The sequence below is a fragment of the Nannospalax galili genome, unplaced genomic scaffold (assembly GCF_000622305.1).
Source record: "Nannospalax galili isolate Female #2095 unplaced genomic scaffold, S.galili_v1.0 scaffold192, whole genome shotgun sequence".
NCBI classification, from domain to species: domain Eukaryota; kingdom Metazoa; phylum Chordata; class Mammalia; order Rodentia; family Spalacidae; genus Nannospalax; species Nannospalax galili.
This window is the reverse complement of record NW_008331810.1, coordinates 2,186,678-2,201,677: the sequence shown is the minus strand read 5'-3', so window position 1 is coordinate 2,201,677 and position 15,000 is coordinate 2,186,678. Positions and strand designations below refer to the sequence as shown.

Sequence of the window (15,000 nt, the reverse complement as noted above, 5' to 3'; positions counted from 1 at the left end):
TGTGACAGGATGCTTGACCACCAGTAGAGCCAAAATCCAGGCTGTTGACAACAGGTCTAGTCTTCCATTTAAAAAAAAAAAAAAAAAGACTCAGCTATCGGGTGACTTGGGTTATATAATCCCAGAATACTTATTTTATAATGCAAAACAAAAATATTGAGGTTGCAATGTGTCATTTGCTTCAGAGACAGGCTTGATGCTTCTTAACAACCTCCGCTAATGTGGGTTGTAATTTCTTTAATCTGTGCATTTTTCTTCCTGTGAGGTAGTAACGGGACACCCAGCCTGGTGACGATTGACGGACGTAGGAGCATCTTCAGCAATGGGAGCTTCATTATCCGCACGGTGAAGGCAGAGGACTCGGGCTATTACAGCTGCATCGCCAACAACAACTGGGGATCAGATGAGATCATTTTAAACTTACAAGTGCAAGGTACAAAGTGGGGGCTCTGTCGGATGGACCTTTTCTGTACATACGCTTTACAAGTGAATCTGAGCCAATTCGAAATTCAGCCTCTATGCAGAGCAAATTGCTATTTTCATATTGAAAAATACTGTGTTCATTTTTGAAAATATAGTTGAGCAAATCAAAGAAAACAAGAATGTTCACAATCCCAGAGGTGACACTAAGGAGATTTTTTGGTTTTTGGTATTTGGTCTTTTTTTTTTTTTTTTTTTTTTTTTTTTTTTAAAAAATACTTATTTTTTTTTTTTTTTTTCTTTTTTTTTTTTTTTTTTTTTTTTTTTTTTGCATAGAAAATGCCTAATCTCTTGTTTTCTTTATCTGAGTATCTCTGAAGAAGTTTTGGTCAATAACTTCTACTAATTGCACTGTTTACAGATGACTGTGTCACCTAGAAAGCACCAGAGGAAACAAGTCTGAGTGTGGTCTTTTTGTCTGCTAATTAAGTTGATAAACAAGTAAATATCTCACAGCAAATACAAAGTCACATCACATAACAAAAGGCTCAGAGTTTCAATTAGTGAATATATGTGTATTTGTCTCTATTATATATATTCACTAATTGAACTCTAAGGCTATTGTTATGACAACTTTGAATTCAATTCAGGATATTTAATCATCTATTTCTGTAGACAAAATATTCACAACACTCTCCAGAGATTGGTGCATTAAAATCGTGTGCAAAACCCAAATTGCTATTGATTGGGTTCACATTTAGTTTCATGAGGATGTCTTATTAGAAGAAAAATCAAAGAGCGGGCATCTTTGGATTCAGATGTCACATTAATACATTGCAGCAAATAAACATAAAATCAATGCCCTCCTCTGTGGGTGGGAAGGGAGGGGAAGAAGTATATGTTCTAAAAATACTGCAAAATCAATCTTGAATTTCAAGTTAATTGAAGTTAGGGAAACTCTGGGGCATTTTGAAAGCTAACATTATATTATGATTCTAAAGAGATGGGACAGTTCTTTAGGTCTTTGGGTCAATATCTCAGGTTTCTCTCACAAGAAAAAGAAAAATGCTTTACATGAAGCTCTGTCTAAATTTTGGATAACACGCTTTTGACTTTCTTTAGTGTTTCTACTCAGAATTACATTAAGGCCATTGTTTAAAAGAGTCTGTCCCTCGAGCCTTTTGTGAAGGTTAGGTTCATGTGCCACAGCTCACTGTGACACGTCTGGTCTTCAGAGCTCTGTGTGCACAGGTGTGCGTACATAGTACTTGTGTGTTTGTCATGTGTGTGTGCACATGTATGTATGTATATGCATGTGTGTATGCATGTGTGTGTGCTGTGTCTTGGAGGAGCAGCTTAAAGACTGGACTTTTTTACGACTCTTTTTCCCACTGGCTGCGTCTCTCCTCCTTCTTGGGAAAAGCAGAACAGGGAACATCATTTATCTTCCTCACCTGAATTTCCTGGTTGAAATTCAGAAAAAAAAAAAAATAGTGCCTGTATTCTTGGTAAGTCTGAAGATTTCAGTGAGTGATGAACAACTTAGACAGTCAAGGAATGGTACAGGAAATGAGTTAGGTGTAGACAGACCCGAGTAGAAATGTGGTTGAATTTCCCCTGAATAATAGATTCACTGAGCGCTCTTCAGCCTGGGATATCAACGAAGCAGACATTTTGACAGACGTGAATTGCATATTTTGGCAACCTAAAACACGTATTTAATCAATGGCTGTTAAAAATGATTTGGTAAATGACTATTACAGAGGATTGAAAATGTGAAAAAATAAATCTTGTTTTCTACAAACTTTCCTCTCTAGTTCCACCAGATCAGCCTCGGCTCACTGTCTCCAAAACCACGTCTTCCTCTATCACCCTCTCCTGGCTCCCTGGAGATAATGGAGGGAGCTCCATCAGAGGTGAGACGGCCGTCAGCAATCACTGGTTCACTTATTACCCGCTGGCCAAACAGGTGACACATCTTCGTCAGGTGACTGTTCTACGATGGTGTATTTTCCCCACACGCCGTAAAAGTGACGTTCCCATTACCTTTGCAAGGGATCAGGCGTCCGCTTTGGTAGTGTTTGTTGGACCTCAGCTCATTTGTCCAAGGACTCTCATTTACAAAACTACCTGGTGCATCTAGCCTAAGAGAAATAGTAACAAATGAAGGTGAAACGTGAAGGAGAGGACTCCTGCCTCTTTAGGAATTCTCTTAGTCCAGCCTTGAGCCTTTGCTAAGACTACCTTCCGCACTAGTCTGGATACTTACCAACTTTGATAATCTGTGCTTCCCTCCTCTTCCCAACTGTTTAGCATCATGTAAGAAAACCATTACGTTGTAATAATTGTGACATATCTTCATCAAACCACCACCAAGTGTTAGTTTATTCCCCTCAAATTTGGTAGGCATTATTGTTATCCTTCAAGTCACCAGTTACTGTCCTGACCTGGATGGTCATAAGAGTCCAAGGGCCCAGAGAGTTCAGATGGGAACTAACCTATTTGCACAAAGCCTTCACACTTTGCTCCAGGGAGGTTGACGCTGACAGAACGAAGCAGTGTGGCCATTCTGGGAAAAGTAGAACTGAGTGTCACCTAGCAGTCCACGGACAGGGACAGGAGCTCATCTGTAGAAAGATGCATGACACAAAAATGAGAGCTGAGTCACAGAAGGGGTCATGAAGCAGGGGAGAGAGGGTGAGGGTTAGGCTCCAAAGGCAGAAGGGGAGGGGAAGGGTGAGGCGACAGCTAGGAGGGTGGGGACGCGGAGGGTGAAGTGGGGCAGCGTGCTGTCCCACCTCTTTGCAGCCCCACACACAACACCTCAGCCACATGAGAAAAGTCACACATCTCAGAAATCAGAAGTGCCACCAGTCAGGACTTCTGTTTCTCCAAGAGCCAGTTGTTAGATATTGGCTGAAGGGAGAAGCTTCCTTTTATTGTTGTAGGAAGGCAAAAGGTGAGGTGACTTTTTAAAAATAGCTGCTGATTAGGGGTGAGGCTGTATCTGTGGGTTTGAGGAGCGTGGGACAGCTCTGCTAAGCTGCCATGTGCAAGGCACAGGGACTCATTAACAGACGAATAAAGTCACTGCCAAGCAGCTGCCAGGACCCAGCTGCAGATCCGCAGCACAAATTGTAGTGGTCATAATTATTACAACAATCCTAAGTGATGTTGGACATCTGGGAAGACAAGAGGAACACAGGTTACCGGAGTTCGTGACGTGTGAGATGAGCGGCGATTCCAGCGAGGGAAGTCGAGGCAACTGTCCTTCCTGCTTCAAATGGTAGAACGAGGAGGGAAGAGAAAACGCTTAGAAAAATAAATTGGGGCTCAAGGGACCCAGAATCTGGACTCTGAAGAAATTGTTTGAATTTTGCATGAGAGTTTGAGAGAGAACCAAATAGGTTACAGCATAGAAGGTCTTAGAGACAAGCCAATTTGATTGATGCAAAGCTTCTAAGACAAGTGTCCCATGAAATTTCAGAGCATTCTGGACTATAGTAGTGGCCAAAGCTCCTGGCATCAGAAGGCATCCTAAACTGAGCGCCCATACCGAGGGATGCCGATGTCATTGAAGGCAGCATCAAGGGACAGGGAACGGGGAGCTACATCACTTAGGGTGGCTTCGTGGTAGGAACTAGGAGCAAAGCACAGTCCCCAAGATGCAGGGCAGCTGGCATGGAGGTTGGGGAGTCAGAGTGGAACTGAGTGCCCAGGCATCTCCATCAGGGATTGGCAGAGTTCTTAGAGCTTGAAACACAAAGGCAGAGAGCAGCGATACAGCAGGGAAGGCTCTGTGGCTCTAGGGGGCCAGATGGGCCAGAAGGACAAAAGGCAAAAGGGAGGTTCTGATAAGAAAGGGAAGAGGAGGCCATAGTGAATGACACCTGGGGGCAGGACTTGGGAATCTGGGTGGCACTGGTTTGAGCGCTGAGCCTTCAAGTGTGGCAGAGAAGTGCTTTGCCCCTGTCAAAAGTGGAGTTCCCCGGGGAGGGACAGAAGCTACTAGTCCAGTGGGGCCAGGAGAGCATGCCCAAGTCAGACTATCCACGTTCAGGAGACAAGGGACATCACAGAGAGCACACATCTGACCCCCAAAACATGTCTGTGGATAACAGTGATGACGAACATAAGAGTTTGAGGGACCCCAGAGCAAGAAGTGGGGTGAAGATTGATGTGGTATCTGCACTGCAGCTCTCTAGCTCTGCAGAGTCCGAGTACCACTTTGTGGCACTATGTGAGGTGCCCTAGGCAAGGCAAGGTGGTTGGGGCAGCGCCTGATGTAGATAACGGTCAGTGGCCGTAGACGTGGAAAACAGAGTGATCGTGGGATTAAACAAATTGTTAGAGGAACTGTTACCCCTGAGAAGAAGCCAGGTTAGCATGGCAGTGTTGGGCCAGCTGCAGGGCTTAGAGCCAATTCCCCTTGTGATTGTGGCAGTCAGCTCAGGCATATGTCGAGAGAGAAGTTGGCGATAGAGACTCCTTCTTCCCTTCCTGGTGCCATGGTCAGCATAACCCTTTTCCTGAGGCTTGATTCTTATGAAAGCAACTCAGTTTCAGCCACTACCCAAAGGTTTAGGCACAGGCTCTGGAATATGGAGAATTAGCAGCTCGGTATTCAACCCCGACCGTCCAGTACGGTGTTAATGGGGAATGAGCAAAAGAGTGGTCTGCCTTTTTCGGTACTGCCCAGTAGTGTTGCTATAGTAACGGCATCTGGTGTGGCCTGAGGGCTTCACTCATCAGTCCATCCCAGCCCTTCTCCCAGCCTAGAATCAGGAAGAGCTGAACTGTTTGGATTTGGAGAACCCTCAACCTGTCACCTCCCCGGGATGTGAACCGCAGGCAGCTCGGGATGGAGGCCGGGGATGCTGACTGTGCTGTCTCCCGCTTCCTCCAGGCTACATCCTGCAGTATTCCGAGGACAACAGCGAGCAGTGGGGCAGCTTCCCCATCAGCCCGAGCGAGCGCTCCTACCGCTTGGAAAATCTCAAGTGTGGGACGTGGTATAAGTTCACTCTGACTGCTCAAAACGGAGTGGGACCTGGGCGCATAAGTGAAATCATAGAAGCCAAAACGTTGGGGAAAGGTAATATACTCTTCTCATTGTTTATAAGTGTCTGGTCTCCAGCACGAACAGGGTAGGATCATGAAAGACATGTCAAATATTCATATGTTGGTTTATGTATGTAGTTTTATATTCCTAAGTGAGCCTCACAGTGGGACAGCATGATAAGTGAGACATCGGAACCTTCCAGAATTTTCTGGGTCCCTATTCGTTCCTTCCCTCGTAGCTCAAAGAAGACTAGCTCTTGGAAATCAAGGGCTTGGTGCCAACAGGCATGCCCAAAATGGACAGTCATGGAATGGGACACCAGTCTTCATCACTGTCCTTGGGCTGACGAATCTTAGTCAACCCCCACCTGGCTCCCTAGTCAGTCTACAATTTTCACATTGCCGCATGATCTTCACTTCTCAGACAGGAAATAATTGGGGTAATGTGTTAGCACTTCGGTGTGAATTGGGTTTTTATATAAAAGTAGACCTTCAAGGAGATGAACCCAGAGAAACTGACACCCAGAGATGAGGGTATAGCCTTGAATAGGAGAAAGAGGGTCCCGTAGAGACGTTTGTGCGTTCTCCCTTCTCCCACCACCAGGGGGAGTAGACTCAGGTGATGGAAGAGGCACCCTTTGGGACTGGTGCCTGGGTTTTGGATAACAAGGTGAGGCCCAGGGGATAAAGGGTTGGTCGATACAGACTTACACCGTTTGAGTCAGGGACCGTGGTACTGTGTTTGGATAGTGGAGGAGACCTGTCAGTATTTCTGAATCCCACTTGGTTTCCTCCTTGGTCAAGTCCATGCATAGAAGAGGAGAAACGGTTCAGCCGCACACGTGACAGTGTATAAACTACTAAAGGACGCCACATCTGAAAAACTGATGTTCGCAAGAGAACTCTCTAATCTGTAGAAATACCTCTGTCCACTCCCTGTCCACTCAGGATTATAGTTGAGAAAGCTTGTTGCCACAGACCTCTGTGAAAACTCGTCAGGTTGTTGATGGCCTGTGTCCCAGCCTTAGCCTGAGCTCCTAGTCTACATAGAGAAGGCCATCCAGGGACTGCACAAAAAGCCCGGATGTCTCCACCTACAAGCTGACACTGTGTGTTCCCCCACAGAGCCCCAGTTCTCCAAGGAGCAGGAGCTCTTCGCCAGCGTCAACACCACCCGCGTGAGGCTGAACCTCATCGGCTGGAATGATGGAGGCTGCCCCATCACCTCTTTCACACTGGAGTACAGGCCCTTTGGGACCACAGTCTGGACCACAGCTCAGCGGACCTCTCTCTCCAAGTCCTACATCCTGTATGACCTGCAGGAAGCCACTTGGTACGAGCTGCAGATGCGGGTCTGCAACAGCGCAGGCTGTGCGGAGAAGCAAGCCAACTTCGCCACGTTGAACTACGACGGCAGTAAGCTCAAGGCTTTGTGGCTTTCCCGTTTATGGCTTTGGGTGTGCACATGTACACTGTCCCCTTCCCTGTGTGACTCTTACCCTTACCACAGACTGACCAGTGCCCACAAAGCCCGTTGGGCTTGGACCATTCAGCTACCTCTCCCTAGTCCTTTGTACACAGATGAACATCACTGTGTACCCAGCAAAAAGGGGCTGAGTACGAAAGGGAGCTCCCTGGGAGTCAGTGCAGAAGCACCTTCTCTGGGGCTGAAGGCCTCTACCTGGTGGTTGTGTGGCTTTGACTATGACTGTGTGCTAACACTGCTTTTGTTGTCTCCCACCCCTCCCCACCCATCGCAATCCACATAACAACTTTCTTTTTGCTCTCATTAAGCCCTTAAACTGCATGTACAAAAGTTTTCCATGGTGAAGGAAGTTATGTTAGTCTGAGCAGAAGCAAGAGCACTGGGGGAGGAGTGATGAATGAGATTGCAGCACACACACACATACACACACACAAATACACATACACACACAAATACACACACAAATACACACACACAAATACACACAAATACACACACACATACACACACATACACACACAAATACATACACACATACACACACAAATACACACACACACCACACACACATACACACACACCACACACACACAAATACACACACCACACACACACATACCACACACACACAAATACACACACACACAAATACACACACACACCACACACACACACAAATACACACACACCACACACACACCACACACACACAAATACACACACACCACACACACACCATACACACACAAATACACACACACCACACACACAAATACACACACACACAAATACACACACACCACACACACACACAAATAGACACACACACCACACACACATAAATACACACACACACCACACACACACACACATAAATACACACACACACACCACACACACACACCACACACACACAAATACACACACACAAATACACACACACACCACACACACACGCATACACACACACACAAATACACACACACACACACACACACACACACAGCTTACATCTAAAAACTAAGTGAAGGAGTCTCTTGACATTTTGTTTCCCCTAACGAAGTCCTGGACCCTTTTTCTACATTTAGGGATTGCTTATTGATATCAACCATGCCCAGCTCAGTGGGGCTGACGTTAGTTTAATGGGACTTTAGGGAGGCCTCCATAGCAGTGTACCTGTGCTGATTTCTGCAGCCTCATCTTGATGGAATGGTAGTGACAGAAGTGGGTGTTCTCATCTCTAGGTAAACCAGCAGCAATCCATCAGCTGTTTGGAGTGGAGGCTAGCTCCCCTCACAGCTCTCTATCCACCCCCACTGCTCAGGATGGACTGTGGTCCTGCTTGGCCCAGAACTGTTCCTTCTTCACTGGTACACTGTGCCTCCCTGCATCTGTCTCCTGTCTAGGACCATTGTTGCCAAAGCTCATCTCAGATAGAATGAGGCTCTTCTTAAATCTCTAGCCACATCCCAGGCTGTAGGAAGGGCCTCAGAGGGACTGCCTGGTGCTGTGGTTCCAGCCCCACGGTCAGCCATATCCCAAGACTCTGGGACATTACTATGGCTCTTGGAAAGCAGCCTTCCCTCTCAAGGGCCCAGGCTCCTTTTATGTCTCACTTCTCTGCTTTTATTCATCCTTGCTTGTAAGTGGCTTTAGAGAATCCCTTGTCCTAAGGTGCCATACACAGGCTCAGCTTCTCTCCCCTAATAGGGCTCAGTTCTCTGTTCTTACAAAATAGAGGGAGAGATGGCTCAGCGGTTAAGTGTACTAACTGCTCTTGCAGAGGACACAGGTTCTATTCCCAGCACCCGCATAGTGGCTAACAACTGGTCTATAACTCCAGTTCCTGGGGAATCAGACACCGTCTTCTGACCTCTGTGGGCAGTGCGTGACACAGGTGCACTTACGTACATGCAGACAGTACACGCACATACACACACACACACACCAAAAAAGAAAAAAAAAGGACTGTGGCATTTATTAAATGCTTAGCATTCAAGGCTTCCCCCGAGTCCTGTACTAGCACATGCCTACTTGGGTAGCTAGTACACTTGTCACTTTGAATTATTGATCTGTGACATCTACACTCTAGCCCAGAGCCACACTTCAGTAGGGGCAGAGGCTGAGTGCTTACTGAGGTCCACATATGGGTGGCGTGCTCAGAGCTGGTTGCAACACCAGAATCTGCCCACACAGGGAATCTGAAATTGCAATCCCAGGCACAAATATACCTCAGACTTTGCACATGCTGACAAATATACACTGCTCTTACTTCAGCAGGGTCACAAACTACAAACATCTACTATGAGGTACATTCAGTTATCCTAAACCTGAAATAATTTCACAACACTAGGGAATAAGAGTGCATATTTTCACATTGCCTTGAAACACTGACAGATTTCTTTGAATCCATCTCATGGATATATAGCTTTAATATCGATTTTGTCACATCTGCTTGAAGGGATTTTTTGTTGGTTTGTTTTAGGAAAAATAAACATCAAAACAAAAATTAACCTTGTCTCCATACCAGGCAGCTCCCCACCTCTTCTGCTTCTTTCTCCGACTCTCTCCTGCTGTCGCCTTTACGAGACCTATCTGCTTGTCTTTGTGCCATCCTGGTTGCAGACCCAGCCTCATAGGCCCCTCTTTTTTGTAGTTGGTATTTGCAAACTTGGGTTTCCAGCCAGAGACACTGTAAAATCAGGAGAACATTCTTCTCGGCTCTAGCATAGATCTGAGAGGTCCAAGGGTTGGATTATCACTGCTCCACTACTAAACACAAGATAAAAATCAGTTTTGCTCTGGGGGAAATATTATTTTTACACTATTTTTTCCTAAAGCTCTAACTTTCTGGCTCCCATTTTACTTGGAAAAGACAGTGGAGATGGAACATCTTACATACAGGAAGATGGCATTTGTGTGCCCCATAAAACACAGGTGTCTGTTTAGATCCCTGTACACTTCGTGTTCAGCCTCAGGGGAGAAGTCTTCTTAAAACAGCTCAGAGTTTATTTTACTTTCGTGTTTTCTTACAATTCTAAATAATCTAAATTTCATTCAGCAGAATAAAGATGCCTTATTGACAGCTTACTGTTTTAGGGACCTTGATGAATCCCCTTTGAAAAGTTGCCTCTAGCTCTTACACCCTAAAATGTGAGTTTTGAAAGTCGGTGTCCAGCTTGGATGAAAATCAAGAGAACAGTCAAAGGGAAGGCCATTTCAGTGTCTCTGAGGCAGTGCACCGGGTACAGTCTGCCCGTGGTTCCTTCTTTTCAAAGTAGGCTTGAGCGACTTAAGCAATGGAACCTGTGAGTGACAGTCAAGCAGGCACGAATTTCAGTGAATTCCCGGGGCTTTTGTGAGCCCAGAACCCCAGCATCACACTGTCAGGTGTCCACACCCTAGAGCACTTTGCAAAATGGAACTCTTTACAGAGCTGTGTTGTAATCTATACAGTGATTTGGAAGTTCCCTCGAAGGGAGGGTAAGGGAGCAAGTCAGTTATCAAAGACCGAGGGAACAGTTCCCCTCATTTCTCATCACACGGACACCCTTGAATCACACCGCGCGGTTTTTGTTTTTTTTTTTATAACCCTTCATCCCTAAAAACTCCACCACGCTGTCGCCATTAACAGTCATCTAACACCGTGGCCTGCTTTCAGGTACAGTCCCTCCACTCATTAAGTCAGTTGTCCAAAGCGAAGAAGGGCTGACGACCAACGAAGGGCTGAAGATGCTCGTGACCATCTCCTGCATCCTGGTGGGGGTCCTGCTGCTATTTGTGCTTCTGCTGGTGGTGAGGAGGAGGCGACGGGAGCAGAGGCTGAAGAGGCTGCGAGGTAGGTCCGACCTCCGTGAGCCCCCTGAGAGAGGTCAGCCAGGGGACTCGCCTACAGGGGAAGGACATTCCCCACTGAGCTGCTCAACCAGCTGTGCTTGGGGCCAGGCCCTCAACAAGACTGTGGCACCCTAGGGAAAAAAATAATAAAGTGCTCCTATTGCACACAATCAGAAAGCGAGTGAAAATCAGCCCTTACAAGTCCCCTAAATCCCAGCTATCGGCAGACACAGAAAATTAATTTCTCATGGGTTCTTCAAGGCCGCTCTCTTTAATTTTCAGTGGTTCCAGCAAAGCCACCAATTATAGTTGTTGTTTTTTTTAAGAGCTATGAGATTTGCTCCGGAAACAAGAATAATTTTATTGCCTGGAATCAGAGATTGAGGGCTTTATGGTACAGGTAAAATGTGGCAAGACAGGAAGCACATGTTTTCCTGAATTAGAAATTTGAGCTGATGCCTGATATAAGTTTTACTCTAAGGAAAACACAAAAGAAGCTAGAGAATTCAGGCCCGACCCGAGAACCCTTGTGAACAAATAACGTTATTAGAGCGGCCGGCTCTGTGCGGTTCTGGGTGATGAGGCTCTCCCCAGTCTCTAGCCGGGAGGTCTTGCTTCCCTTTGCTCTGCAGCCTGAGCTCAAAGGATTTCAAGTAAGAAATTCTGTGCAGGGAATATTCTGTGCCCTCCACCTATAAGGGTTTTTGACCAAGCCACTGTTTGGTGAATACATGAAGTATTTTAATATCAGGCAGCATAGAGAGATGTTACATCTATACAGTCTTCAGAGTTTTATTCAAGGAGCAAGTCCTAAAGCCACCCCCCCCACATCCATAGTAACCCCCACACACTGCCACCAACCTTACTTCCATAAGCATTGATCTCCCCTATTTTATTTGACTGTGATCCCACTGTTTTGGCGGGGCACGGTAAAACCTTGCCCATCTCCTCTCTCCAAACACGTGACCTTCCTGTTATGTGACCCTCACACCTGCGACTATCAATTCGCTCACTCTCACTCCACCTGTACATTTTAACAATCCTTCCATTTAAATGTCCCACAGCCCAGAAATTCCAGTGACTCATCCGTCTTGTTGAAATGTTCTTTCTAAATCACATTAACCCATTGCAGACATTACCTGAGTGAATTGTGATAGCCTACACACTATGAAACATTCTTTGGTCAACAGAGTCCAATGGCCTGGACTTTGGGGACGCTGTCTTTGAGGAACCAAGTGTGCCCGTCCTTGCTTCATGTAGACAGCAATGTCAAACGAGGTGCATTTTCAAGGTTATGCATTGCCTGTGGTTCTTCAGACCAACCATGGAAGTGTCTTACTGATGACCAGTGTTGAACCACAAGAGCTTGGCAGTTGGGAGTTAGCTACCTGGGCAATGTTTCCCAGGGTGCATCATCTGCCGAGCACATCCACCCCCCACACTTATTCCTCACTCTCAGTTACCATTTTATTTTTACCATTCTAGTATGACGTAAGCACCCAATAGTGTTTTCCTTGCCAAGAACATCTCCAATGGAAACTGTTGCTAACTTACTGATATGTTCAGGTCGGATTGATAGACGACCCAAGACGTTTCAAAACTTCATTGACGCAGTTACCGCTTTGCAAGGACCGGATCTGGAGCCTCTCCCAGGCTAACATGTTACTGTTAGCATGTCTACTTCGAGATACTACTATTTTGCAGTTAAGCTTGGGAAAGCAAGCAGTTCATCACATCTGAGAGCAAAGGCTTTCATTCCTGGGACCATTTTGCTTCCTTTGTACAAGAGATAAGGTAGAGCTAACACAAAGCTTTCCACAGGAAGAGGGGTACAGACAAGACACGATCACGAGAGATGCTAAGAAGCAAAGAATTCCGATGATGTAGCTTATTCCTGCACAAAGGCACCTGCAGACTTGTGGAGGTGTTTGATGAGGGCTTCTAGAATCTAGAGTCTGAAAGCAAAGAAGAAAGAATGTGAAAGTGGAAGCCCAGGTCAGATACCCACCACTTCCTAAAACCAGGCTTACAGGACATGCTGAAATGAATTTGACTCAGCAAACTAATGTTCATATCTACTAAGTGCCAAGGTAGCATTTAAAAGAAAGATTAGCAACATTTTCTTATTACTCATTTCTGTTTGAACCCAAGAGTTTGACAAGCTCCTGGAGATCGAAAGATCCCTAAGACCCTGTCCCAGAGCCATAGATGGTGATAGTCTGGCTGTGATGGATCAAGAGTTACGATAGTGGACATACAGATCTCTCTGCCACTCAGAGAAGTGCTGCCTTGAAAGGGCAGAATAAGTTATAGCCTGTAAAAAGTAGTCCAGTCCCCAGCAAGGCCTCCTGAAATGTCCATTGGCCACACAAACTATTTCCAGCTCAGCCGGGCTCAGTGACACACATCTTTAATCCAGCACTCAGGAGACTGAAGCAGGCAGATCTCTGTGAAATAAAGGCAGCTTGGTTTACATTACAAGTTTCAGGTCAGCTGTGGCTACAGGAAGACCTTGTCTCAAAAAAAATGTATTTCCAGCTCACCCAGGGAGGGAAACTGCAGGCACAGGATTTAAAGTCACAAGTGTATGTCTATTAAACACTCAGTGTTCATTAGTTGTGTCTCCCAATTAAAAGCTGACCCACGTAAGACACAGATTCTATGCCTGTGTTCAAGTAAGTTTCCATAGATTTACAGATTCCATAAAGAGACTTATTTCCTATGCTTTCATTGTCCAAGATAAGGCCTACATTTCTAGGGACATCTCAATGTTGCTTGAACAAGATGATCAAAAATGGAGTAGGAAATATTGAATTAGAAAATTATCACAGACATGCTGACAGCTTCCTTTATGTAAAGTCTGGTTCAGATTTTTCATCTTGTTTGGTGGCATTGTTTGATGTTGGACGGGACTAAAAATGTTTCCAAGAATGTTGCGCTGTACTGTATAAAGCAACCTAGTTAGGTGAGAACAAGGGAATATTCTTCTATGCAAAAATAAAATGAAAGAAAATGGAACTCAAGCTGCCCAGCCAACCTATATTCTTCCTTCCTGAGGACTTGCTAATTTTAGCACAGAGCGACCTCCTAAATTGTCTGCAAGTACTAGATTTTTAAAATCTATATCCTTATCCAAGAGTTCAGACGCACCATTGTGCTTTTAAGGATGTCCTGATTTCCCCCAACTTCTAGATCCTTTGAACTACAAGGTTATAACGTGAGTCACCAGCTGGACCCAGAATCCCAGCAGCCCCAACCTTATAAAAATTTGATTCCCAGATCTAGTTCTTAGCTCCATTGCCAGAAACTTCCTCATTAGGATGGGTTTGCATGAGGCACTGAAAGCCTGTATGGACCTCACTCAGCAGGGGTCAGCTGACAGGACCAAGTCCAGAATGCCAGGGCTTCTAGCAAGATCCAGATTAGTGTGTTGGTGGCAGTTTGGCCGTGTTTCTCTAGCAAAATGCCCTTCTCCACTTAAACAAACAAACAAAAAAATGGTGTTCATTATTTGAAATGTGCTTCAAGATGGATGAACACTACCAGATGACCAATCCCAGATGACCATTGCAGAGAGAAGCTGGACTTGGGAGGAGCCATTTGCATCTTCTGACCTCTCCTCTGCCAGTTTATGTCCTGTAAATGAACCAGAGGTGTCCCCCGTGGTAAGGCCAAAACATAATCGGAACTGTACTCCTCTCAGGCAGGAATGCACATCCAAGAATGCAATGGTGCTTAAGCTTAAGCCGAAAGAAAATAAGTAAGTCTCAGCACCAATGTGCAGAGCCCCACAATCAAGGCAGCAGTGCACAGAGGGTACATTGCCAAGTCAATAAACCGTGTCTGGTTAGGGAGGTGGCTCAGCCAGTTACGCATTTGCCCTGTGAGTGTGAGGGCCTGAGTCTGAGTTCCCAAACCCATGCACAAAAAGAGCCAGGCACTTGGTGGCCTGTAATTCTAACACCAGGAATCCAGAAACAGGCAGATCCCTGGGGCTCACAGGTCCGACAGCCCAGCCTGCTTTGTCAAGTTCCAGGCCAGTGAGAGAGGCCCTATCTCAGAAAGAAAGAACGAATGGTGGACAGGTGGGTGGTACCTAAGGAACAACACCCAATACTGTCTTCTGATCCCCACACATAGGTACACACGTGTGCATGTACACCTGCACACACACGAGAGAGAGAGAGAGAGAGAGA

The 15,000-nt window shown here is 45.7% G+C and overlaps 1 protein-coding gene across 1 annotated transcript in view; it reads left to right on the top strand.

Moving 5' to 3' along the window:
- Dscam (DS cell adhesion molecule) overlaps nucleotides 1-15,000 on the top strand; it is a 625,182-nt gene that overhangs the window by 563,389 nt on the left and 46,793 nt on the right. Inside the window, exons 23-27 of the mRNA XM_008826928.2 lie at nucleotides 270-433; nucleotides 2,238-2,336; nucleotides 5,327-5,515; nucleotides 6,607-6,897; nucleotides 10,629-10,805. Of these exons, the coding sequence (XP_008825150.1) occupies nucleotides 270-433; nucleotides 2,238-2,336; nucleotides 5,327-5,515; nucleotides 6,607-6,897; nucleotides 10,629-10,805 (920 nt within the window). The remainder of the gene's footprint in view (nucleotides 1-269; nucleotides 434-2,237; nucleotides 2,337-5,326; nucleotides 5,516-6,606; nucleotides 6,898-10,628; nucleotides 10,806-15,000) is intronic.